The sequence below is a fragment of the Numida meleagris genome, chromosome 1, assembly GCF_002078875.1.
Source record: "Numida meleagris isolate 19003 breed g44 Domestic line chromosome 1, NumMel1.0, whole genome shotgun sequence".
Lineage (NCBI taxonomy): Eukaryota > Metazoa > Chordata > Aves > Galliformes > Numididae > Numida > Numida meleagris.
In genome coordinates, this window is record NC_034409.1 from 56,992,945 (window position 1) to 57,018,314 (window position 25,370).

Sequence of the window (25,370 nt, forward strand, 5' to 3'; positions counted from 1 at the left end):
TCGCAGCACATCCTTCTTTTCAATTCCAAGATTTTCTGCTCATGGGTTTATTTTTAAATTTCATTAATTCCGTGAAAAGTTTAAGTGAATAGTCATCCAGTAATTTGCATGAATTAAATCGTTTTCAAGTACTAATTAGGAAAAGCGTGAAGAGCGCATTAAGTATTGAGGCAAAGCACAATTTTGTTTTAAAAAGAAGAAGAAAGCCGCATCTGTTAGCAGTTCAAAGTTTTGTGGCCGTTGGAGGCTTTTTGATTTTCTTATCTTGCTCTTTCCATGCTTAGGAAAACACAGATGCGGTTTCGTTTACGCTTTTTGTTCAGGTTGTATTTCTAAATTAAAGTAAACAATTGCGTGACCAGAGCAGTTATAGCTACAGAGCAAATATAAGCTACCCTCAGAAGAATCATGTAGCAGTGTGCCAAAAATAAATGTGTTAAATTAAATGGACTGTGGGGTGCTATTTGTGTGTCTGAGAGTTTTGGAAATGTGATGCATCCTGATCAGTGTATAAAGTACTGATGTTCCATGTTCAGAATAAAGGACTGTATTCTGATACCCAGAAGGGTAAGTCAGTACAGTAAGTCACAGTGTACCTCTGGTGGTGTTATTGAAATAAAGCAGAATAACCACATTTTCATTTTTTTTTCTATAGCACTATCAATAATTCTGTGGGAATAACAGAGACAGTTTAACTACTGATTCCTTTGCATTAGTCAAAAATTGATAAGCTTTTTAAGGGGCAAAAGAGTCATTTTTAGATATGCTGACTGACAGATGTCAGCTGCTCTACAAATTATGGCATGATTAAATTAGAAAACTGGTAATTTTCTGCTTCTCTAGAGCATGCAGTATTGTTAAACTTTATCTAGAACTGAAGACAGTACAACTTTGTTCCAAATTGCTTTAGCATGGATCAGGTCATTTTTTCTATGCGTGAAACAGTTTAAAAATTAACCTTTGTATAATGCTTAGCAAACTGCATCTGGATTAAATATTTTGAGAAAGTTATGACCCTTCCTCTTTCGTATTGCCATAGTGAAGCTTAAAACTTCCCTTGAGGAAACTGTTGGCCCAGCCCCCATCTCCACTTGTTTCCCAACATGTCTTTACTGCTCTCCAGTGGAAACCTTGGGAAAAATCTTATCCTTATTGAAATAGTTGGAAATTGACTTTATTCACTTCACTGGGCCAAGGATTTCACCCTGTAGCACAGCTTTATACAAGAATCTTGGGGCCATCGAGCCACGCACATACATAATTCTTGTGATTTGTTCACAGCAGTGCTTCTACATGCATTCATTTGCGATTTTTGTAAAGTAATTTACCAAGGTGATGTATTTAAAATTTTTCCCTCTGCACAGATCTAGAACTCAGATCAGATCTGTTTAGTTTTCTGCTTTACATTTAGTATTTCTGTGTAGTTTTTGCCTCATAGAAGGTCATATTTGTGTTCCCAAACAGTCATGAATCGCTTCATTGCCCTTTGAGCACAAGTTTCATCCTGCAGCTAGCTCAGTAAGAAACAGAATTCACGGTGAGTTTTACTCTTAAGTTTGTAGGAGCAATGACCTCAGTACAGCAGCTTGAATTTTTTCAGGTGATAAATCTGACTGCTTCCCTTAGCTTCTTTTTGTTCAGAGGTGACCTGAGGAGTGTACGTTCAGAGCACTTGCTTTGCCATCGCGTCTACATAGCCTCAGGAGTTGTAATACATCTGTGTAAAGAAGATGCTTACTGACAGTATAAATTATGAAGTACCTTCTTTTTTTTTTTTTTTTTTTAAGTCTGTTACTGAGAATACTGTTCTAACTGTTGTTTTTCCTCCATTCTCTTTTTCCCTCAGCCTTTCATTATCCTAAGCTTAACGTGTCTCAGCTGATGAAATCTTCCTGGGTGAGAACAGGTATGTACAGTTCATGTGAGTAAGAGTGCAGTTATTTTTGTTAGTAGGACAACTGGCATAGATAAATAACAATAACTTGGGGGTGCTGCACATTTGCAAGGTATTAATGCCTGAGCTGAATAAACTCTAAAAACCAAAGACGTGATGAACTGTAACATCTGAGAAATGTAATTCCTGAGTTTAGAATGAACTACTGCAATTCCTCGATAATGCACACCAAATAGTTTTTGGCTATGAAGCAGTTCCTTCTTAGCGAGACAGCTTATGCTGTCAGGCATGAACTATCTACTCTGTATGCTCTCAATTGATTTGAAGATATTTTATCTTTTTTAAGGGAAAATGAAAACGTTATGGGGCACTTTGTATGAAAACATGCCAGGAATAAAACAGAATAAAAATAGATGTATTCTGACTGCAAGAAACTGTTTCATCCCGTTTCATTGATCTCTTCTGATTCATTCAGAGTAGACCCCTCCTACCCAAGTCTGCTGGATGTTTTATTCTGTAATTAATTGATATGGTTGAGCTGTCACTTTTAGATGATCAAAGGATATTGAGTTTACCCGCAAGCGCAGGAGATCCTGCCTACTTCTTCAACATGAAAAGCCTAAATGGTGACCAGTCTTTGCCTAGCAACCTTGCTGTTCAAGTGCAGGTGTCCCACTGGATACACTTTTGTTTTCCCACAGTCTTTGCATCCATAGTTTAACAGAAGTAGTACAGACATACTGTTTTTTTTCAGGCATCCCTGTCTCCTCTCACAAGTGACCAGTTTACTTTTTAAGCAGGAAACTAACTTCTGAAGTCCATGTAGTTTGTGTTTCTGAAGAAAGCTGAAGAATTTCAGATTATGTATAGTAACAGAAGAGCAACTACTTGTGTGTATCCCACATCCAATGTCATCCTCTCTTAAACATTTATGTTGGCTTTTTTTGTCAGTTTGGTTAAGACAGCGATACCCTCTCCTGCTTAGAAATTTGCTTCACTAGTTCTTGTTGGAAGTTTCCTTACACCCTGCAGTAAAAAATAAAAAATAAAAAGGATCTTCTAGCTCAGAATCCATGTGTGTGAGTGTCCCACACAACTTTTTTTTTTTTTCCTTCCCTAAAATTCCTGGCTATAAGATGGTAAAAGCCAATCACGACACCTTTCTTTGATGCAAGGGAACTTTTTGTAATCCCAATTCTTGCAAGTATCCTGGGAAGAGCTAGTACACTTTGGCATAGTTAGTCCTTTAAGTTAGTATGTTAGATTTTAATGACAAAATCATTCTATGTTAATGACTTTTTTCATTATTTGGTAGCTTTTTGTAGACAGATAGTATAACTAATGAGAAAGAAAGATTACTGAATTTATACTTACTAAAGATAAGCTTTTATTTAATAGAAGATTAATAGTAGATTACCAAGGCATAAGTGCATGGGTACTCTAAAATATCCCAGTGATCAAAAGACATTGGCAGATGCAGTGTTTTCTGTAGTTGTCCCTCTTGGTTATAGAATACAGTTCATGCTATTAAGCATAATTCATTGATAATCAAATTCAATACATAGGCAAGAATGACGTTCTGCTTGATGTATATAATAGCCTTAGGCCACTCTCTATTTATTTTGCTATTTTATTTTGAGGTACGTTGTCTGTTATTGAATTTAGCAGATGTGCTATTGATCTCTGAAAAATCATGAAAATATTTCCTTTTTTTTCCAGTGTATGCAGTGAAATATTTTAAATGGAACAAGTTGTTTTGATAATTAAAATTAAAACAACTAAAATTGTAACTATTTGATTTTTTCTAATTGAATGCCTTTTTATTTTAAATAAATAAACATGAAAAGCTTCAATGGAAAAGGGACTTTTTAACAAATAAACTGTGTTAGTGGAAAGCCTCAGGAAGGAAAGCTGCATTATTTCGCTGCAGTCAGTGATGAGTCAGTTTATTATCCTTTAAGGTTGTTTAATTAGATTGTTCAAATGACCGTTGCTACATTAACTGTACTTTTCTTTTACTGGAATGCATTCTTGTTGGCAAAGGTCCCCTGTTTTTTGTTGTTTCCTGTGCGTTGTTCCTCAGGTATTCCTCTCAGCATCAACTGCCCCAGTGACCTGGATTTACCTGGGGTTAGGGAGTGAAGTTGGCAGGGCTACTAACCCTTTTTTTATATGCTGTAATTGGCATACTTGGTAATCTTTATCTTATCTAGAGAAGACACACTTGAAATACAGAGCATCATTCATGTGGTCCAATTTTTTTTCCTTGTTTCTGAACCATTGCCTTACTTATCTCTGACCCTGTCTCACTTCCAAACACGAAATTTTGATGGCAAGTAGTTGCAAGAGGCAATTTAGCTAAATGTTCCTTTCTGGTTGTGTTTGACTAATTCACTTAATGCTCGTATGTTCATGCTCTTTTAGAATTTAAGTTGTTTCTTCAGTATTCTGGATCTGCCTAGACTGGCTGAGATTCCAGAAGTGCCCTCTGCCCTATATTATTTATTTATTTATTTATTTATTTATTTATTTATTTATTTATTTATTTTAACCTTCCCTGATCCAAAGCCTTTCTTTCTAATATGTAACCACCGGCTGAGCTTCACAGTATTCCCCTAAGAATACTGCTGCTCTTGAATTGTCCTTAAGATGTCACAGAGCGACTCAACGCCTGTAATTGAAGTTGCAGAAAAGACGCTGAAAATTTTTACTAATTCAATTGTGTTCTTGGGTTACTTTCTCTGCAATGTAGTTCTCTTGGGTGTCGTCGACCAGCGAATTCAGGAGGAAGTGTTTCAGGCTGAGATGGAGCGGAAGCTAGCTCACCTGTTAAACGAGGCTTTGGCCAGAGGGCGGATATGGAGACGAGCCAGTTTTGCAGGCAGCAACATTGTGCAGGTATTCAGAGCTCAAAGTCAGAGGAAGAAATAAAGGGGAATAAATCATTGAATAAGTTCATAATACCTAGGCTTTGAGTTGAGAAAAGATAATTCACTTGCATGTATCGCATTTGACTAGTTTAGCTAGTTGATGATGCTTGTGTTCTGTACTTGAAATATGGTTCTTCTGGCTACCTCGTTGTATTTTAAACTGAAAATAATGAATGGAAACAACTGAATATTTTAAGTGGCTACTAAAAAATTCTGATGACTTTAAAAAAAACGTATTGAAAATGATTTTACCAACATCTTATTTAAAGATCTGGCTATCTTGTCTGACTTACAGGAGATGCCTAGAAAAGGAGATAGAGTGGTTATCTGAGTCAAAAAGGTACTTTGCTGGAACAGCTACTTCACGGATCTCTGTGCCGTTTTTGTGAAGGTGTAGAAATATGAAATAATATCATGTGCTGTTTGATGCAGTAGTGGAGTAGTAAATTTGGCCTCTTAAATTCCTATTTGTCAATAGCATTCCTGGTTGCAGGAGTGAGTTTTAAGTAAGACTGATTATTTATGTCAATTTTTGCACACATGACAGCTTCTGAATACCAGTGCTTCATTACAGTTTTGTTTAAGTTGGAATTATTGACATAATGTCTATGAAGACTTGGATATTTAAATTTAATTTTTACATTTTCATATGTAGTCTAGTCAGTTAATCAAGCTGAAAGCCACAATACTTTCTCATGGATGACCTTCTGAAAATTTATTTTTTCTAGCTAAGTCATCAACAATTGGTTTACCTCACAGATGCCCATCTTGCAGTTCAGACTTTGTCTTTATTTAACCTGACCCTACAGTTTTTGCTAACAGTTAAATTTCCATATGTTAGAATTTTCTTACTTCTGTTTTTCTGTCTTAGAAACATCTGTTTCAGTAATTGATTTTATTTTTATTTTTATTTCATGCAGCTTTGAATTGCTGTAAATAGATGTCTACTTTGAATCTTGTATTCCTGACACCTCCTGCTGCACTTCATTTTTTATGCCTCGGTCCTTCCTTTGCATATAAAATAAACACATAATCCTTATGTTGATAGCAAAGACACCACAGCCTATAAAATGTGCACATGTAGAATACGGTTTTATTGTTTTAGATAATAAAGCTCAAGTCATTTGTTTTCTCATGCACTAGATTCCACGCAGGTCCTTTCTAGCTTAAAGAAGAGCGTTTTGGAAAAGACAGTGTTTTTCTTATGACTTTGTATTACTTACTGGAATATAAGTGAATTCTGCAACTCATGTCCCAAGCATCAGTGCTGCTCATATATGCCATTTAATTAGCGCAAAGAGTCTGTAAACTTCTGTCTTCAGGCAGTGGTAGATTCTTTTAGTTGAGGTCAGCACATTCTCCCATCCCACATAACACAAGGCTGCTCCAGGTGCTCGCTGCCAACATTGTTCAGTTTGATTAGTGCTGTAATAAAGGAGGTGTGGAAAAGAGAAGGCAGAAGGACAGTGGATAATGCGCTTGCAGCGTGTGATCTTTGCTGCTGGGTATCTGATTGATGTGGTACTTTTCTGCACAAGTAATGGTAGGTATGATCAGGCACTACAGCTTCTTGTTTGCTTACTTTCGCAGAATATCCAGAAGTATGGTGGGTAAGACATCCGGGGAGACTGTTGGTTTAAGGTATCTCAAATAGCTCTTATTAAGCATAAATCATATTAATTATCTGACCTGTAAAGCTTTCTGATGAAGTTGGTTTGTTTTCTTTTGTCTCTGAGACCACTTCCTAACAACCAGAAAGTGAACAAACTTTTCTGTGTTGTCTGGCTTTGACTTTGAGTCAGTTGTTGGTGCCCTCAGGAGACATGTGGGAAAGAATCCCAGTCAAAGAAAAGATCAACCTTTGAAATCTGTTTGTAAGACTTTAGCTATGTGCTTCCGGATGAGGCCTAATGAATGGGTATTCCAGAGCACTTGCTTTGACCTGCGTGCAAATGAGTGAAAAGAGTGTGTTTTCTTCTTCTCTGAGGTATTTCCTTGCATTGCTGAAGGTATCTGTTACTTCTCACAACTTCATCAATTACAACTAAGTATTTCAGTAATCCTCCTGTTTCTTTTCTCCCCACACCCAGCTCTCAAAGCCATGCTCTAACCTGGGTATTCTGCAGAGAGAAGCTCAAACACTTCAGTGAAGACTGCAGCAGAGAATGTGCATGCTGAAATGGCATTTCTGTAGAGAACAAGACAGATTGGCTAAGATTTTTCTTGTATAATATGTACAGATAGTTAGGAATAGTTCGGCCTTAATATTCAATTCTCTAGGAAATAATGACCTTTTCACCTGGATTGTTACTGTGTGTTTGAATGTCCAAGCTTAAAGCTCCCAGGCATGCTGCTTACTTTTTATGAGTGCTAGGACTGTCTGGAGCAACCGAGCTTCACGTGCGCAGCAGTGCTGTAAACCTGGCCTGTCATTGCTGCAGCACTACAGATGGGAACCTGGAGTCTGAGCCTGGAGAATACAGCAGATTTCACAGACAGGGTCGTGACCACACCAGTATTCCTGTGATGCAAGGATTGTTTGCTATGCAGCGCTGCTCTTGTGTTGACTTTTTCTAGGCTCAGTGTAATAGATATGTCAACATCACTCCAGGTGCAAAGACATGTGCAGCTGGAGCAATGCACCTGTTGGTGGGCTCCTGATTGCTTTCAAGGGTGCTTCCCTCTCAAGTAAAGATCTGGTCCATAGCCACTTGCAATAAAACTTTTGGTTTTACTGCTGCTCATTCTGTTCCTCACAGCCAAGCTTATAAGCTATGTCTGAAGTGTGTTGTATATATGCATCTGTTTGAGTCTTCAGGGACAGCTATTTATATTCCTTGTATTTTATATTCAGATTTCAGATTTTCCCATCCATATTTCTTGTACACCAACCAGCAACTGCTGTATTAGTAAGCCACAACGAAGTGAACATAAAGACCAGAAGCTGCCAGTGTGTTGGATACGTCTATTAGCAGGATGTGCATATATTCACAAAAGACTAGACACACACTCACTTGTGTGGAGCCCCTTTAAACCTGTTTTTCCTGAGATGAATGATATTAATAGCATATTGAAATGTGACATTTCTAAGCTCTGTGGAAAATCAAGACTGTGGGTCAGAAGGTGAAGCAATTATTTGTGAATGTTACTGCAGGCATATTAGTTTCCCTTCTAGTACTAACTGATAGCTTGCAAGGTTTGGATTTCATTTCTAAAGGTATGGGTTTTGACCTAAGAATGTTAAAAATTGATCTTTCAGTCTGTGCACTTTGTATTAGAGCTTCAGACTACCTAGAATGCTCAAACAGCATGTTTTCCCCTCCTCTGTGCTGCTAACAGGTGGCACTCCAGGATTTAAAAAAACACCTAAAACCATCACTTCCAAAAACCTCTGAAGTTTCACGCTTGGCTGTTAAACATGAGATAGTTCCATTGATTTTTGTGTAATGTTCATGCTACTGTTTCACAGAGCATGTCGTATATATATTTTTAATATGAATCTGCTGTTGCTGCAAATTCAAAGCACATGCGTAATGCTGTTTGCATTGCACTGACACAGACAAGACCACATACTGTATAATGTGAAGGGTTCATTGTAGTAAGTCTTCTTCTCATTAAATTTGTGTGGAATCAGTGGGCTTAATACTGGTTTAAAAATAATCCAGGAGTTAACACACACACATATTTTTCCTTTATTTCAACATGCTTGTTCTCTTGAACTTAAAGTAAAAAGGTGGTCCTACTAAGTGACAAAAAGAATGATGTTCTGACTTAGAGAAAAGGGCAGGTTAGATGACACTACAGTCATAACATGTGAGGGAACATAATGACCAAGTTGAGTTTTTCATTAGAGCAGATGTTCATTCTCTTGGTTTCCTCCTACCAGCATATATGTCTCTCCTATGCACGTAGTCTTGGTGAAGGCAAAGTCTCTCTGGGAGGTCTGCAGGTAGAGCCTGTGGGAACTGCTGCTGCTCGATCTCGTGGTTCGAGCTGCTTCGCCCCATGCTGGCCACCTGCCGCAGAGTCGGGTGGATGGCCAGAGCCATACCAGCAACGAGAGCCCAGGGACCTCTCCCCTGGAAGTTTCTAGTGGAGCATCCTCAGGTTAACCACAGTCTGCTCCTAGTCAAACCAGTTCATGGGCTGGTGAAGCCACTGCACAGGGCAGCACAGGAACTCTCGTATTCTCATTCCCCATTCTGCCCACTGCAGTGTGACCGGGGTCCTCTGGCATGCTCTGCGCACACCTTGTGAGTTTCTCTAGCACCTGGATTTTCTCTGTTTTCATTTCTGAACTAGACCTGGTTGCCAAGGAAACTCTCCTCACTGACCTATGATAGTCTCTCAAAGACATGTTTTAAATTAAATCTACTGGCACCCGAGCACAATTAAGCCTTCACTCTCTGGAGTTTAAATACACATCTAGTACCAACAATGATTATATCATTTTTGTACGTTTTAGTTAAATGAATTGGTCTTTTTTTTTTAAATTTTCTGCCTTCTCTGTATTGAAATTCTTGCATCTCATCCCCCCCCCACCCAGTCTTCCTTTGTTGCCAAAGTATAAATGTAAAATGCTTCCTTACACACAAGCTACATTTCTGAATGCCTGAAAAATACCATTTCTGTCTCTGCTTGTATTCTTAGCACAGAGACAACTCTAAACTGTGAGACAAAAACTATAATCTGAAGCTGCACAGAGAATATTTGGAGAAAAATAGCACAGACCTTACTATACAGAAACTGTAAAAAATGGACAGAATGGCTGTGTATATTGATTTTTAAAGTAGACTTAAAACTACTTTAGATCCAGTGAACTCGTTTGTGTTGCAGCAAACTTAGAGGTCAGAAAAAGAAAGTTGTAGTGAATCAACATGACATATATGAAAACTGAAGTACTGATATTGTCACAGTGTGTGTACATACAAGTGTAGATGTCTCGTCACCTCAATAATACCATGCTCAACCATCAGTTCTCCAAGAGTAGAGCTCCATAACCATCTCCCCTTGGGTTTGAAATTTAGTCTGCAGCTTTCCTCAGTGTGATGTGAGCACTCATAAAGAATGTTGCACTCAGAATGAGTTCTGTCAGAGAAAATGTATCTTGAAACAGTGAACTTAGTTCATTTGCACCAAACTGAATTGCCACTCTCTGTTGAACTTCATGTTTATTCCCCTGTTCCCTATACTGTGCCAAAAAAACTCCAGCTGCTTCTCCTTCTTCTGTCCCCAGACGTTCCTCTCACCCTTCCCTATTCCTCAGCATGGAGAGGAATATTAAAATTGTTTTGTTTTGCATGTGGCACCTTGAACTGGGATCTGTCATCCTTCTTCACTGTCCTTTGTGAAGGCAACTGCAGAGCAGTTTCTTAACCCATTCAACCAGAGGTTCTGGCTGTTACTCTGTGTGTATGGTGCACATACATAAGCATGATACTTCTTAACTCCGTAAAATTGATGATGATTCATTTTAAGAATCTCTAGTTTTCTCTTATTCTGTAGGTTTGCACATGTCACAAAGAAGCTTCATAAAATTAAAATGAGAACCCCCTGGCTTTTAGTCATGAGCAGCCTTTCTGCTCCCTCACCTCCCTTTAGAGTTATGTGCCTGTTAGAAAGTGCTCATCCTTTCATGCTGAAATGAGATACCACTTAATACTCACTACCATTCCAAGCATTAAGGCCAGGCTGTGGTGAAAGCACATACACAAAGCTGTGGGCATTTGTTAACTAATGATATATCTGCGTTCTGTGAAACCAGATTCAGCCTTACAGCTGCTCAGTAGGCGCATTAAGAAACCTTATTTATTGATACCTTTGTGTTCCCTTCAATCAGGGATTGGTAGAAGAGTGAACAGCGTTACGATGAATTCAGGATTGGTTAATGAGTCCTACTAGCAGATCTTGCTGCGTTTCATAAATTACATAATTTTTCTACTCTATTTTTAGGTATTCTCTAACTTACTCGAAATGTAGCTAATGCTGAACATTATTCTTTGTTTTCAGTTGATTTGAACTGTAAAGTGCAACCATTTATGTATTGGCTTTACTTTAAGCCTACAAGAAGTTGATTGAGATTCTGATGTATTAGCTCTGTACTTCATAGAAAAGGAGAGTTCTGAAGGAAACAAAATATATTGCCCTTTTGTGGCATTTTCTTCCAGATCTCTTCAAACTCTGTTTCGCATAGTGGAATACTGCTTGCTATTAGTTTGGAGTAGTTCGCGGTTGTGATCACTACTAAATATAAATGATGATACAGAAGAGAATTATTATGTATGAGGCTTAATTTTGTAGGAATTTAAAATTGTCTCATCTGCAATGTAGATGTTCAGTGGCTAGATAGTATCTACAGGGCTTCTTCATAGCCCACATTCTTTTGATTATTAACATCTTTAGAAGAAGGCAGAAATAAATGCTTCCCACAACTTCAAGTAAATTCCTTCCTGAAGAGAGGTGGATACCAGAGGGAGCCGTGTGGAGGATGAAGGTGGCTGTGCAGGTTTTCATTTAGGTAGAACAAAAAGTTCTTTTTGAAGCTATCAGAATATTTGCCTGTATAAATGCTTAACGTTCAGAAAAACTGGAACAAAAAAGTGTGCGTTATGAATAACAAAGTGAAGTAAAAATATTCAGAGACAGAAAAGTGCAATGAAAACAGTCTGTCCAGTAACTCCTACTACCCGACAAGCTACAAAGATGATAGAGGCTACCAGAATGGGATGGTGTCAGCATCTTTAGAGTAAAAGCAGTTCTGTTCAGTACTGGATCTGTATGTTGTCATGAAACAAATAGAAAAAAAAAAAAGAATAGAAACTTCTTCAAGTTTGCCATAAAAATGTATTGTGTGAGGGATTGCTTCCCTGGAAAGTTTCTGTTCATAGATTCATAGAGTATCTCAACTTGGAAGGGACCCACAAGGACTGAGTCCAACACTAAAGTTACAAAACAGAAATTTCTGTAAATTTCCGTGATCCAAAGCACTTAAATAGTACTTATTTAATTTGATATGTTATTTCAGCTATGTAGTCTTCCCCTGGATGACTTAAAACCTTCTGTATAACTGTTAGGTGAAAATATTCTGAATCTTGATTTGGAAGAAAATTATTATTTCTGAATATTAGCTTTGTGTGTCTGCATTTGTGCAATGTTGACTGAAGCTTTTCTCAGATGAGAGAACTAAGTTCTGTGTATTCTACCTTTGCTGTGTACAGTGTTTTGGAGCATTGTTTTCTCATTAGACTTCCCCTGGATATGGACTGTTTCCAAACTGTAGTAGTTCCCAAACACTGTTTTTTAGAAGAGTATCTTTAAGACCTGGACCCTGTGGAGGGAATGGGGTAGAGGGGAATACTGAAAGGCCAAATGTATGGAAACCTCCAATAAATACAACTTAAAATGTAAAAGCATTCCAATTACTTTACAGATTGTGAATGTGTCACGGTTAGATGGTGTTGATAACCCCGTGGAGCTGATCTATTTTGTGGAGGATCAAGATGGAGAGAGATTCAGTGCTTTGAAGTGCTCAGACCTGATGAACCGAGTAGACATCCAGCGTGCTGCAATCATCCTCGGATACCGCATTGATGGCACTGTTGCACAGCGTAAGCCCTAAATTTGCACCGATGCCAGCAGAGAGAAACAGGAAGAGTGACATTAAACAGTTGTTTAAAGAGGCATAAAAATTGTTTATTTTTTTCTTATTGGGAAGAAACTAAACAGTTTTTATGTAAGAAAATGATGATTTTATATGTGAACATGTAATGACATAAATGAGCTACCGGATAATAAAATATAGGAATTATAATATGCTCCTTTAATCTTGAAATTTATCATCAGAATGACTATTATTAAAAATGATAAAGATGAAGTTGCATAGAAATACTGTTTTTTAACTTTAAAACATTGCTTTAAGAACATGTGTCAATTTGGCTAGAAATGTTTTACTTCCGTGGGTTTTAGCCCCACATACAACTACTGTGCAAAATAGAATGAATTAAAGTTTTGTTGGTTCTTTCAGTTTACTTTTTCCATACAATACTGATTTAATTACACTTTCCAGTATGATTACCTTTTTTTCTCTTGAGAGTAAAAGATCTTACACATGGACAATGAAATAGAGAAAGGAAAAAAATAGTAAAAAATGTGGAAGATCTTAGTGATTTCAAATTGATTGTGATAATTGATGAGGAAGGTAACAAAATATGTATAGCAAAAGAGAAAATGTTGCTGATAATACCACTTAAAACAGGATATAGACAATTAAGTGAAAAGCTCTTCTAACATTAGTGAGGAGTCATTTTTCTGGATGCATTTCACTGTGTCAACTCAGTTTGGAGTTACAGAGTGGTAGGGTAGAATTGTGTTTTTGTGAGTAATTTAAGCACAAGTCTTCAGGAGGGAGACCAGAACAATTGATTGCTGCCCCATGCTTCCTGAGCATGACGTATGTTAACTGATAAGTATAAGACATTTCCTGTGATGTGTGGCTGCTTTCTGATAAACTCCTGAACTAGCATTTATGAGAACATAAAAATACATAACCTTGAAGTGTCCTCAGTTAAAAATATATAACCACATAAAACTGCTCTCTTCCTTTTAACTTCACAGCTGTGGAAAAGCTGAAGGAGTCCTCCTCCGAGGCACAGAACAGCAACCTGTGGATTATTGTTGGAGTGGCAGTCCCAGTTGCTGTGGTGCTCCTGATCGTTATTATTTTATATTGGAAACTTTGTCGAACAGACAAGCTGGAGTTTCAGCCAGACACAATAAGCAACATTCAGCAGCGACAGAAGGTAAAAGGGGAAGCTGTGCTGGGAGGAGGTTGAGTATTCTGAGCATAAATGAATGTGGGTGTCTAGGGAACACCTATTATCCTCGAATACCATTTGGAAACAGAGCTTCAGAACCTTCTGGTTAAAAAGAAAAGAAGTAAAAAAGTTAAGTGATTCTTGAAGTCAAGAATTCCGTAATGCTTTATCTGTTGTCTTAGCTGTATGATACTGTGCTAGATAGATACATTTTTCTGAAATGTAGGCACTGAGGCTGAAAGGAACCCTTTTTATCACTTCGTTTTAAGGCTTCAGCTAGGACTGAGTAAGAGGAAATGTATTGAGTGTTGAAGCGCTGACCTTGTTTTCTGCAGAGGGCTGAATTTTTCTTTGGAGAGATTCCACTTAGCTTATTTGACAGCTGAACCTTAACCATTCAATATGCCTCACGCCAGAACTGCCATTTGCTAGAGCCCTTCCTTGCTGCTGACCATTCTGCTGAGGCTCTTGTGTTGCCATTGTGAGTGCCTGTCACTAGGACTTCAGTTTCTAAATGTGTATGAGATCCAGTAACTTTATGGGTGAGCACATTGGCTGAAGTGATGGTTACGGTGGTGAGAAATTCAGTCTGTCTCTTTTGTTCCCAAGATTAAATTATGAAATAAATGATCCATGATTTTCACAAAATAGGTATTCATCAAAAGGAGTGGAAAAATGACTAGACTTCTTCTAGCTAAAGAGAACATGTCTGTGTGTCAGAGATGCTTATTACTGACTATACTATCAGAGGCATTAATAAAGGCAAAAAAATCTGCTTGTGCTAACCCTATGGTACTGTAGTCATGTTCTTGTAACTGTCACCTCATGTTCAGTCATACAGTTTTCTCTGTAACAAGTCTTGTCTGTACACCACACTCTCTTTCAAGATAATTAACGATGGGAAAGATGAGAGAAGCAGAAAGCAGTTGCACTTACAAAGCAGTCAGAACAAATCAATAGCAACTTCCACTTGTCTTGCCAGTGCAGACTGAGTGTCATCATCAAGGTCAGCAACAAGTAGTGCCCTTCAATGAACCTCTCCCCCTGCTAGCATATCCCCTGAGATGTGGTAATACCTAACGCAGCCTTTGATTGAAGAAGTTCCTGTAGTAATATAAGTTAATTTGGGAGGGGTCATACAAAAAAAGCAGGAGAGGGGATCATTACCCTTGGTACGCTATTTCATGACATAAATTTTCATTACCTCTCTGCTGTCTCAAGCTTTGTGTAAGAAAACAGCTGAGTTGACTGTAAGGCGAGAAACATTCCATCGTCCCATTGTTTTTAAAAGTTGCTCAGCTTTTTGTCACCAGTGCATCCACAATATTCTTTGTTTGAATCATTCATGAGTCAGAAGCCTTGAATTTGTTTTTATGCAAGCCTTGTTTCATTTCGCCTAGGGAGCCTGTCACTTCACCTTCTTCAGAGAAGTCACTGCAAGCAAACTAGAAAGAACCAGTAAGGACATCTAGTCCAGTCCTTCCTGTGCCATCCTGTGTGGATAGCTCGTACTTAAATATTAAATGAAGTAAAGCAGTAAAAAGTATCTTAAATTTTTATCAGTGCATTAAAAAAATAGCAGAATCTACTTCAAAAAAACTTTTTTCTTCTTTGCTCAGAATCCAGAAGTAAAGAAGTAATCTGGCTTCTATGGTAGCAGGCTGTCATTGGGCCTTCTTCATGTCCTCAAGCAGCAGGTTGGAATTCCAGGTCAGAATAGAGCTTATTTAGCAAGCACTGAAGACCTCCAGACAGTCACAACAGCATAAAACAATGAGACACATTTGATCTGGCCCCCTTTCCTTAAATTGTTCGTGGTTTTTACTTTTTTTTTAATTGCAGTAAATGCAAAGAAATGATCGAAGTGATCAGGAATTTAGGATGTAGGAAATAAACTCAAAAAATAGAATTGCCCCCCACCTCATTCCCTCACTATCCTTACAATTATTTGAATTTGCCTAAAGAAAAGTGAAGGCCTTCACTGCCTCTGTAAATGGAAGGATATTTTAGTTAAAAATTTGGTGGTTTTTTATTCCTGAAATTAAATAATTTATTCATAAAACATTTGCATTTATAGTGCTAGCTCTTCTCATTTCCATTAAACTTAAAAAAAAAAAAAAAGTAAATATGGAATGTGTAAATATCACAGTATTTCACTAGCATATGTATGGCATGCATGCTGGAAAGAGAATATGATTCTTGTCAACCATCTAATAGGGCTACAATGTGTTGCACATTGTAGGTATTTTTTTTTCTTAATATTAACTACACTTCTTTGTAAGATAAGAAACAGAGATACTCATTTCTTGTGAATAGGATATCATATTGCACTGGAGCATCTCCGGAGGTGTCACCAGTCTTTTTTCAGTGTGTAGCCATTTAATTAATTATTTTAACACAGCAGATCAGTGGGCTTAATGATCTGCTGGAATTCACATGAGTAGCTGATAGCAGATTATGTTGTCTGCAAATTCAAAACCTAGAACAAAGTTGTGGGCTGGGTCCTTGAAACGCAACAGAAGGAAGTTCAGTAAATACCTGGTAACATTCATTTTTCTGCAAATTACATCAGTAAGGCTTTAAAGTTTGCAGAAGCTTTTGAGTCTCCTTTACAAACTTGAATTTTTTGCTTGAAATATGCTTTAAAGACACGAAGAATTTTTCTCCATTCTGTAGTCCCATGTGTCTGTCATTCATCATTTCTTTCTTTCCTCCTTTTACTTAATCACTTAATTCTGATTTTAAACACCTGCTTTTATCCTGAAATATTTTCATATTCGCTCAGGCAATATGACCATTTAAGTTTTAGTTTTAATCTTCTGTATGTTAAGGTTTACTTTCACAGAATTCTCTCTTTCTTTTAACTTTTGTTTTTATCTTTTTCCTTCAGCAGGTAGGATATTTGTGATATTTGTGTTCCTATGACCACTATATATTGCATATTTATAAATTCCATATTCTCACAGCCTGTCTTCTGGTGAAGCAGACAAGTACAATTATGCATTGCTGATAACACCCAAAATGCCTTTTCGGTTTCCTACTAGGAGTATGCCTGCCTTGGTACAGTGCAGTTGTGGTAAAGGTCACAAGGGTGGTTTGGCTGTGTCCTTGTAAGGCTGTCTTCTGCAAAAGTCAGGGAGACAGCTTGAGCTCAAACAAGGCCAAGGTGGACTGCTGACAGAACCAATGCAAGGTGCAGTAACAAAGGGGTGTTTTACTTCTTGATGTTCTCAGAAGCCTGTAACTTACGTGAACAGAAACAAACACATAGGAAGGAAAACTTCTGTGGGAATTGATCCTAGGAAAATCAGTTTAAAAAAAGCGTATAATAAACAATGGACCTCAGAGAAACTCTGCTAGATGACACTGGTAGATTTTCTTGTCCACCCATCTGCCCCAAAGTACAATCAACAATACCTGAGAAATACTGCGTAGTCTTTTTTGTCTGGTTACAAGGTGGGAAGAGATACATCGAAGTTACCTGGGACACTTTCTAAAGCAGGTGTTAACGAAACAGGTCAAAGCAGTGAATTTCTAAGCAAGATTCATAGGTCTGTGCAAGGGTAATTATTTTCAAGAGGTGGAACTGAGATATTTAAAGGGCATATGAAGTATTCATGACTTGTTCTGTTAGCTGTAGCATCCTACAGGAGATTCACCTTGATGTGATCTAAGTTGTTGCACCAGATAAGGATGTCTTTGCCTTTGGAATAAAAAGCTGCCTAGGAAACATTTTTAAATTATCGTGTTCTCTTGCCTTTGCCTGTAACCACCACCATGTCATTACAACATGAACTTTTTTTACTGCAAAGAAGCTGTGCAGTGTCTTTGTGGGAAATTGAATTTTTGAAATGATTTATTTTTCTTCTTTGCGAGAAAATGGGTAAATGTCTTCAATTCCCAAACCATCATCCTGCTCAGTACTGGACTCTTGCCATTTTTGTGCAGAAGTACTGTCAACCCTTGTCCCTATATATTTATGTATAATGCAAACAGGGATGGCAATATTCTTTCTTTTCCTATAGACATAAAAGAAAATTATATGATACCTGATTCTCTAAGTATCTGACTTTTTCTGCTGTGTACAAGCTTTTAAAGAAAAAAGTCAGATCCCTTGCTAGGAGTTTTCAGAGGTAGTTGCAGCTTTTGACAGTTATTCAGGGAAAGGTTCCCTGCTCTAATGACAGGAATCTTACTCATCTATAGACAAGCTCACAGATGTTTATTTAGAAGGGTTGGGATGTTCTCCTTCTAATTGAAGGTGTCTCTGCCCACGACAAGGGGGTGGAACCAGATGGTCTGGAAGATCCCTTCCTACCCAAGCTGTTCTCTGCATCTATGAAATACTGAGCCTGCTGAAGTCATTGACTTTGCACTACTAATTTGGACCAAGTGGCTTCCTGATTTTTCCAAATGCACATCCTAAAACCCTGGAGGAAAAAAAGACAGCTGGGATTTGCTTCTCTCTGGGGCCTTTGTGTGCCCCCATGGTTCTTCTTTGTCGGTGTCACAATGTATGTTGACTTGTGGGAGAGGAGGGGTGAGTTGGCCCCCAGAAAGCGTAGGATAACGCATATGGTACCCTGCCTTCTCCATGATCAGTATCAGTGTGAGAGCTGGAGGGCTACCAGTTGGCATCATGTGCCAGCAAACCTTAGCTAATGTGTAGTAACCTGGGGACCATTACCAGCCCTGGCTCATCTGCTCTCATTGGCGCGCTGCTGTAGCAGCTACTCAGGTCTCCCCATGCTGCTGGGCATTGCAGGTAATGAGTTGTGCATTCTGTAGGATGCCAGGCAGGCTTGTGTGGATTTTTATTTTACCTCAAGCACGAATATCTGACACCCAAAACTCATGTGTCGGGTGTAACTGTACATGTCTGAATTGAGAGTTTTGCTTATTATTGTGTATTCAGTAGACTGCCTCTTGGATGTTCCTTGGATCAAAGAGGCCAGCCCTGCTGGAGGCTAAATACTAGGCTCCTGCTCCTGATACAAAGAATTCTTGTGATGTTTTGACATCCTGTAATGCTTTTGTTCATCTGTTATAATGTGGAGGCAATAGCTCTGCATTTCAGAATAACTCCAGTCAAAAGAGATCCATGTAAAGAAAGGCAGCTGACACCAGTCTTATAAAAACTACTTGAAAACTGACATGAATTTCTGCAAGAGATTAGTGTCTGTGCCAACTGTTTGCATAAGAAATACCTTTCATTTCTAATAGCAATCTTAACTATTGAAAATGTTGTCTTTTTGGAACTGGCATACAGGTTTTCTTGAGTTTGAATCAACAGCTGGATTCTGACAAGGAACACAGTATTCAACGTCTTAATTACTTCTCAACAATGCATTTCTCCGATGGCAGTTCCTCTGCGAGAGCTCTTTTGTGGGAACTCTTCTTCTGTACTGAGGATTAGCTATTAACTAGTTGTAGATGTAAATGCTGCACTTGGATGCTGGTCATACCAGTATATTGGAAAACTAAAATGTATCTGCTTTTGTACAAACATTTGAGTATCCATATAAAGGTCTGACTGAAAGGCCATCTCACCCAGATGCCAAAAGCAGAAATCTGTAGAAGGAGATATCAGGACAGGGAAGGTACATGTAGAATCATAGAATATCTTGAGTTGGAAGGGACCCATAAGAATCAAGTCCAGTTCCTGACTCCACACAGGACCACCCAAAAACCAGAGTGAAAGATGATTTGCATTTTGTAGCTCTTTAGCCTTCAGTTATGTGAAGCTCAAGGTCTTTTGCACTCTAGAAGTGGTGATATTTAGCCATCCTCAAGGGATTTCTCTTCTCTGAACTTTTCCAGTCCTTCTGAACCCATCTGAGCTACTGACAGGTGTTGGTACAGTTTGTTATGTGAAAGAATCATGCCATCTTCTTTTGTGTTGCATTTATCCTGCTACCTCCATGTTTTCTGTGATGCCCTTGTCCTTGTATTGGTGGGAACAGTGAAGAAGTGGTTCCTGGACTCCTGCTTGATGCCGATCTTGACTTCCAGGTCTTGTCATCCATCCTCTCCTTTCCGGATCAAGGAGTGCCACTTCTCCTAGCTTTTCTTTTGAGTTTGACTTTGAACCATCTGTTTGAACTAGACTTTGAAAAGGATTCATGTTCTAATTCTTATCAGTCTTTCTGAGAGGGTGAAACTGCATAAGATTTTCAAATTGTAGGTGACCTGTAGAGTGATATTTATACATTGGCTACTTTTGAAAAGGAATTTTAAAAAAAATTATTTTAAAAATATAGTTTAAGTTAGTAGTATCCTAATCATATAATAGACCACTGATATTAGGTTACCACTGTGGAAGTAAATTCCATCTTTCCTACTGGAAGATAATAGTTTACCTTAGAGTTGAGCTATTTTTAGAACAAGAATATGTGCCTGTAGCAAATCATTGTTATTGGAGGTTTTAACGTCACTACTCACTTGTTGCAGAACAGCAAGATATTTCACTAAAATGCTTTGCAGTCCGCATTGTGATTGTAGCAACATGACAGAGCAATGGAAGGCTTTTATAGCCAGAGCTGGCAGGCTAGGTGATTTGTTCGTATGCTTTATCTCCTCAAATTACAGGTGCCTGCACGAAATTGCATCATTTGAAAGGATTCTTGGGCCTGCAGCAAGCAACAGATTTACCCTAGTTTTCGGATCGTCGTGGATAATGGGGCACAACAAGGGAGGAGGGAAAAATGTAGCTTTGTTTCGGCACATAGATTAATCCGACAGTTTGTATTGCTGTGCCTTCATTCTGTCTGCATTAAACCCTGTTTAGATGTATAAATGTCTCTGAGTTAAAAGACCATAGGATGATCTTTGTTGATTAAGCCCAACAAAATACCAACACAAAGTCAAATTAAAATTGCTGATCCATATTCAGTCTTAAAGTTTGTTAGCACTTTTCTTAATATTTACGGAGATGAAGTGTTTTTGTGCTCTGTCCAGACAGTGAGAGCCATGTTATGAACTTATTTGCTTGCCTTACAAGTTGGCAGAAAAATGTCCTTGATTGATAGCTATCTTTGACATGCTGTGCTAGCTGTTAGAGATTGCGGTTTGTCAGACTTGCTTCTGTGGCCTTTGGAGAGTGACTTTTTGACACTGCATGTGGAAAAGAGACTGGTGGAACTCAGACACAGCAGTGGCCTCTCTGTTTTATAAAGCTGATGATCATTTTCTAACTTACTTCTGATGTTTTTGTCTAGCTAGTGTGCAAAGGAACCTCACCAAAGCTTGATTCAGACGGTATCTGCCCTGCGGCATTTCTGTCTTAGAAGGAAAGCTAAAACCATGTATGATTCAGACGCAAAACTCTGCCTATTACAGCAGTTATCTCAGCAGCCTATGGGCATAGACGTACTCAGAGTTAGGGGCTTTCAACAACATGATCCCTCTTGCTTTTTGTGAAATTTACTGAGCTGCTACAGCAACATTAATGTGGCAAGAGAAAATACACAAAGGAGAAGAATGAGGATGGTGAAAATCCATGGGAAGCATCTGTCTTAAGAAAATATTTCAGAACAGGTGTCTTAAGAATTTCAGAATTTTTGGAAGCTTAGGGCTTTCTTTATTCATTTCTTTTTAATCCTACTCCAGGGGCAAAATTCCTGAGGTGATGCCCTCAGAATGCAGAGAAGCATTTGATGCTGTGAATCTCAGATTGTAGAGAAAGTTTGTGATGTTTAGTAGCTTTAAACAATGCTACATCAGACTGCTTATTTACATCTTCAACCCGTGTTGGTGTTGAGAATGCTGATTCTCACTGATTTGCTGCATTTACCTTAGTAGATTTAAAAACCTTTTCCTGTAGTTTCTTCATCCTGTCATTTTTGTAATGTTCCATGTTCTAGCACTTTGGTAAGGTCATCAGTCAGCAGGGCTTCTTTGCAGGGATTCCAGTCCTGTTCATGGAGTATATACCAACACTAAAATATTATTTTTGAAATCATGCTTAGCTCCTTTGTTTCCTTAGTATTTTAATGGCCTCTGCTCAGTGCTTCTGCAAGGAACAAAGTAATCTTGTAAAACAAATTCAATAGAAAATTGTGTTGGTATACTGTTCTTCATTTTATGTCCAAATTCAAATGCTGCTGCTACTCCTAAAGAAAGAAAATTCACATTGTTTTAATTAGAGGAACCACAAAATGAATGCTGAGTAAAATGTATTTTGTCTCTGCTGCTTTCTGCTGAATCTATTCACTGACCTGTATGTGCAATCTTTGCTTTCTTGAGAAAACACGTTGTTGACATTTGTGGTGTGTATCTGCATCTAGGAAAGCAGCATGTTGGCAGCTATGTAATACTTCTGCATTTTGAACAGTACTGAAGCTATTAGCTGCTTTCATGGGCTAAGTCTTGACCAAGGCACATTGGCTTTGTTTGTAGGCTTCTATAGAAATTCTTTGATTGTTCTATGAATAGAGCATCAATTTTTTTTTTCCTGTCAGTATCTAGCAACAGAATTAAAACACAGTCTTGAGTTACCCATTTGAAATCATCTTCCCCTTGGATTTCAGCAGGAACTGCATTTTTGTTATATAATGCCTTAATAATGTATTAGTTCAGACATGCTCTTTTTAGTGGTAAGCTTCAGAGTGGTTTATCTTTTCCCTTTCACAAATGTATAAAAATAGAGCAAATGAAAACCTTCTCTAGCAACTTACATTTAAAGCAAGAAATCTTTGCTAGCACTGGTTTTGTGCAGACTTAAAAAAGGCACCTGGGACTGATAAAAAAAGGTTCAGTTTCAGCACCTGAGCAGGTAGGGGGACCAGCACAAGCGTGATCTTTCTTAAAAAGAAATTATATTCCTTCTGTGGCAGTGGTGAAGTTATGAGTAGCAGATGACTGATCCACGAATGGTATACTGAGTACCTGTGGTAGGATGAGTAGAGATCACAGAATCATGGAATCATAGGATGATAGACTGGCTTGGGTTGAAAGGGACCTCAAGGATCATCAAGCTCCAACCCCCCTGCCTCAGGCAGGGCTGCCAACCTCCACATCAAATACTAGACCAGGCTGCCCAGGGCCCCATCCAGCCTGGCCTTGAACACCTCCAGGGATGGGGCATCCAGAACTTCTCCGGGCAGACTGTTCCAGCACCTCACCACTCTCTTGGTAAAGAACTTCATGCTGATATCCAACCTATATCTTCCCTGCTTCAACTTAAAACCATTTCCTCTTATCCTGCCATTATCTACCCTTTCAAAGAGTTGACTCCCCTCCTGTTTGTAGGCTCCCTTTAGGTACTGGAAGGCTGCAGTGAGGTCACCCCACAGCCTTCTCTTCTGCAGGCTGAACAAGCCCAGCTCTCTCAGCCTGTCTGCACAGGGGAGGTGCTCCAGCCCTCTGATCATCTTTGTGTCCCTCCTCTAGACCCTCTCTGACAGCTCTACATCTTTTCTGTATTGGGGTCCCCAGACCTGGATGCAGTACTCCAGATGGGGCCTCACAAGGGCAGAGTAGAGAGGGACAATCACGTCACTCAAAGAGGTCATCCAATCCATTACACTGTGTAACTTGATATGAGGGAAAGGAAGAAAAACAAAGCAGGTGGCGTGCAGCACCTAATAAGAAAGGGTAAGAAACCTTTTCCACTTGAAACAGCACTGTTTATTCATTCTATTTGGTCTCACTGACCCTGCAGTCCAGTAGAAAGCAATCATCACACTTGTCACTGAAAATGTCCATTTTGGTTATTATTGTTTGTGCATTAGCTATAATGTTGCTGTGGACTAATGTAGACCAGGAAGTGTAGACTTCTTTTTTTTTTAAGAAAGTGAAGTGGGTTTTTCTGGGCACTGTTTCCTCATTAGGAATTGATATTTTTATTTCTCAAGTAATTGGTATTATATTTTTATTTGTAAAAATTCTGCCTGTCTACTCACAGGGTGGGAACCATTATTAGTATTGCCAGGTATCATGTTTTTTATAAATGTTTTTTCACTTTGTCTTTTTGTAATTCATCTTATTCATACATATACACATGTTTACACATGTTCATACAATCTCATGATGCTCTTATGTTGTTTGGAGCTGGTGGTGCCAACTTAAGGGTTTGTTTTTTTAGCAGGAAATATCTGTACAGAACTTTGCAAGACTCTCAGTCACTCAGGCAGAAGTTTTTCATTCCAGTATCTGTTTCATACTGATTTTTATTTTTTTTTTTTAAGATAAGAAGCATGTGTTTTTTTGAAGAACAAGATTAATAAATAATACTGTTTTGTCCAAATTTTAAGAAGAGTTTTGGGGAACTCTAGTGTATATTCTCAGCCTTTGAGGACACGAGGTAGGGAATTAAAGGAAATATAACCAGGAGGTTGCTTTGTGTGAAGATGTTTTTGCTGATTTGATTTGTGGAGAGCTGTCCATTTCTGACTAAGCTATAAACCATTGAGAAAATGTTTTTATGTGATCAACAGAGACTTGTTAGTAGTTTTCCAGGTTTGTTTTCCTAAGATTCCACCTGTTCTGTGCTTATAAGCTCTGTAAAGCTGTGCATTACAAGCTAAGAAGTTTTTTCTCTGTTGCTCTATGTGGAGGTTGTTACGAGGCCAGGTAAAGGAAGGGGTAGCAATGAGGCTCATGCTGTAAATAGGAGCTGGCTGCTGGCAGACAGTATTAGAGAGAGGCAAAAAACTGGGATGGGGAGATTGATTCTGCCTGGCAAGGAGGAGAGAAGTCAGATGAGGAGTTAACCTGGCTGTAGCTTGAGGGAAATGAAGCCTCAGGTTCTGTGGTGTTCTGTGGTGTCTGGGGAGATCTCTGCTTGAGGCTCAGGGTAGAACTGGTGATACCTGAGACTTGCCAGACCTTTGTTGCAAGCAACAGAGTATGGGTCCGACAGAGTACCAGTGCAGTCAATTGGCAAAATGTCAATCTTACTAGCTGTACTTTTCATAGAAGAATGTGTCCTTTCTTTTCTTGCATCTGCTGCTTCATGTACTACATTTGCCAACTTTTGCATGAAATAAGTGTCCGAGCTGTACAAGTAACACTATTTAACCCTGCCCAACTTTTACTAATAGCAGAAGGCCCAGCCTATGCCATGGATTCAGCAAGGTGGGAGAGAGCAAGAGGGATCCTATGAATGAAATGAATTTATGATATTTACTTCAGATCTCTGTTGTAGTGCCTACACATGAGAGGATTCTAGTGTAATTGTTCAGTCTTACCTGTGCCAACTCTTAAAGTGTGAGTGCTTGCCTTTGCAATGCTAATAGTGTTTTAGTACTTCTGTAAGATCTGTCTGCAGATAAACATATGTGCATGCATATGTTGTGATGTACATACACGTACATATATATACATTGGTTTCTATAACTGTGCTTAAAAAAAAAGGTTATGTTTGACTGTAACACGGAATAAGACTACTCAGTCAAAGTTAAAATATTAAAAAATATATATTTTTACATGTTGTGTTACTCCTCAAGGGTATGCAAACCCAATACAACTCCATAGTTAGGCCTAAAGACTTAACTAAGATATGCTGAAATGAGTACTTTAGAGGCAGCCGTCTTAGTAAAGCCATATTAGTATGTCCAATATTTTGAGAATGTTTGTCCTTTTAGTTATGCCTGGCCAATTCACCCATCACACTGATATAAAAGCATTGGTAATTTTGCCTATCAGTTCAAGGGTGCTTGAGAAAGGGTAGAACACTGAGGGTTTTTTTGTTCAAGGATTGTGCCCAGTATACGGTGAAGTCTCTCATCATCT

At 38.5% G+C, this 25,370-nt stretch overlaps 1 protein-coding gene across 4 annotated transcripts in view; it reads left to right on the plus strand.

Moving 5' to 3' along the window:
- The window catches only part of KIAA1549 (KIAA1549 ortholog), a 74,539-nt gene that overhangs the window by 18,282 nt on the left and 30,887 nt on the right, over window positions 1-25,370 (plus strand). For all 4 annotated transcript variants that reach the window (XR_002435400.1, XM_021387872.1, XM_021387882.1 and 1 more), the window contains exons 6-9: window positions 1,847-1,906; window positions 4,647-4,792; window positions 12,254-12,431; window positions 13,438-13,622. Coding sequence is in view for 3 of the 4 variants with exons in the window: in XM_021387872.1 (XP_021243547.1) it covers window positions 1,847-1,906; window positions 4,647-4,792; window positions 12,254-12,431; window positions 13,438-13,622 (569 nt within the window). In the remaining variant the exon portion in view is untranslated. The remainder of the gene's footprint in view (window positions 1-1,846; window positions 1,907-4,646; window positions 4,793-12,253; window positions 12,432-13,437; window positions 13,623-25,370) is intronic.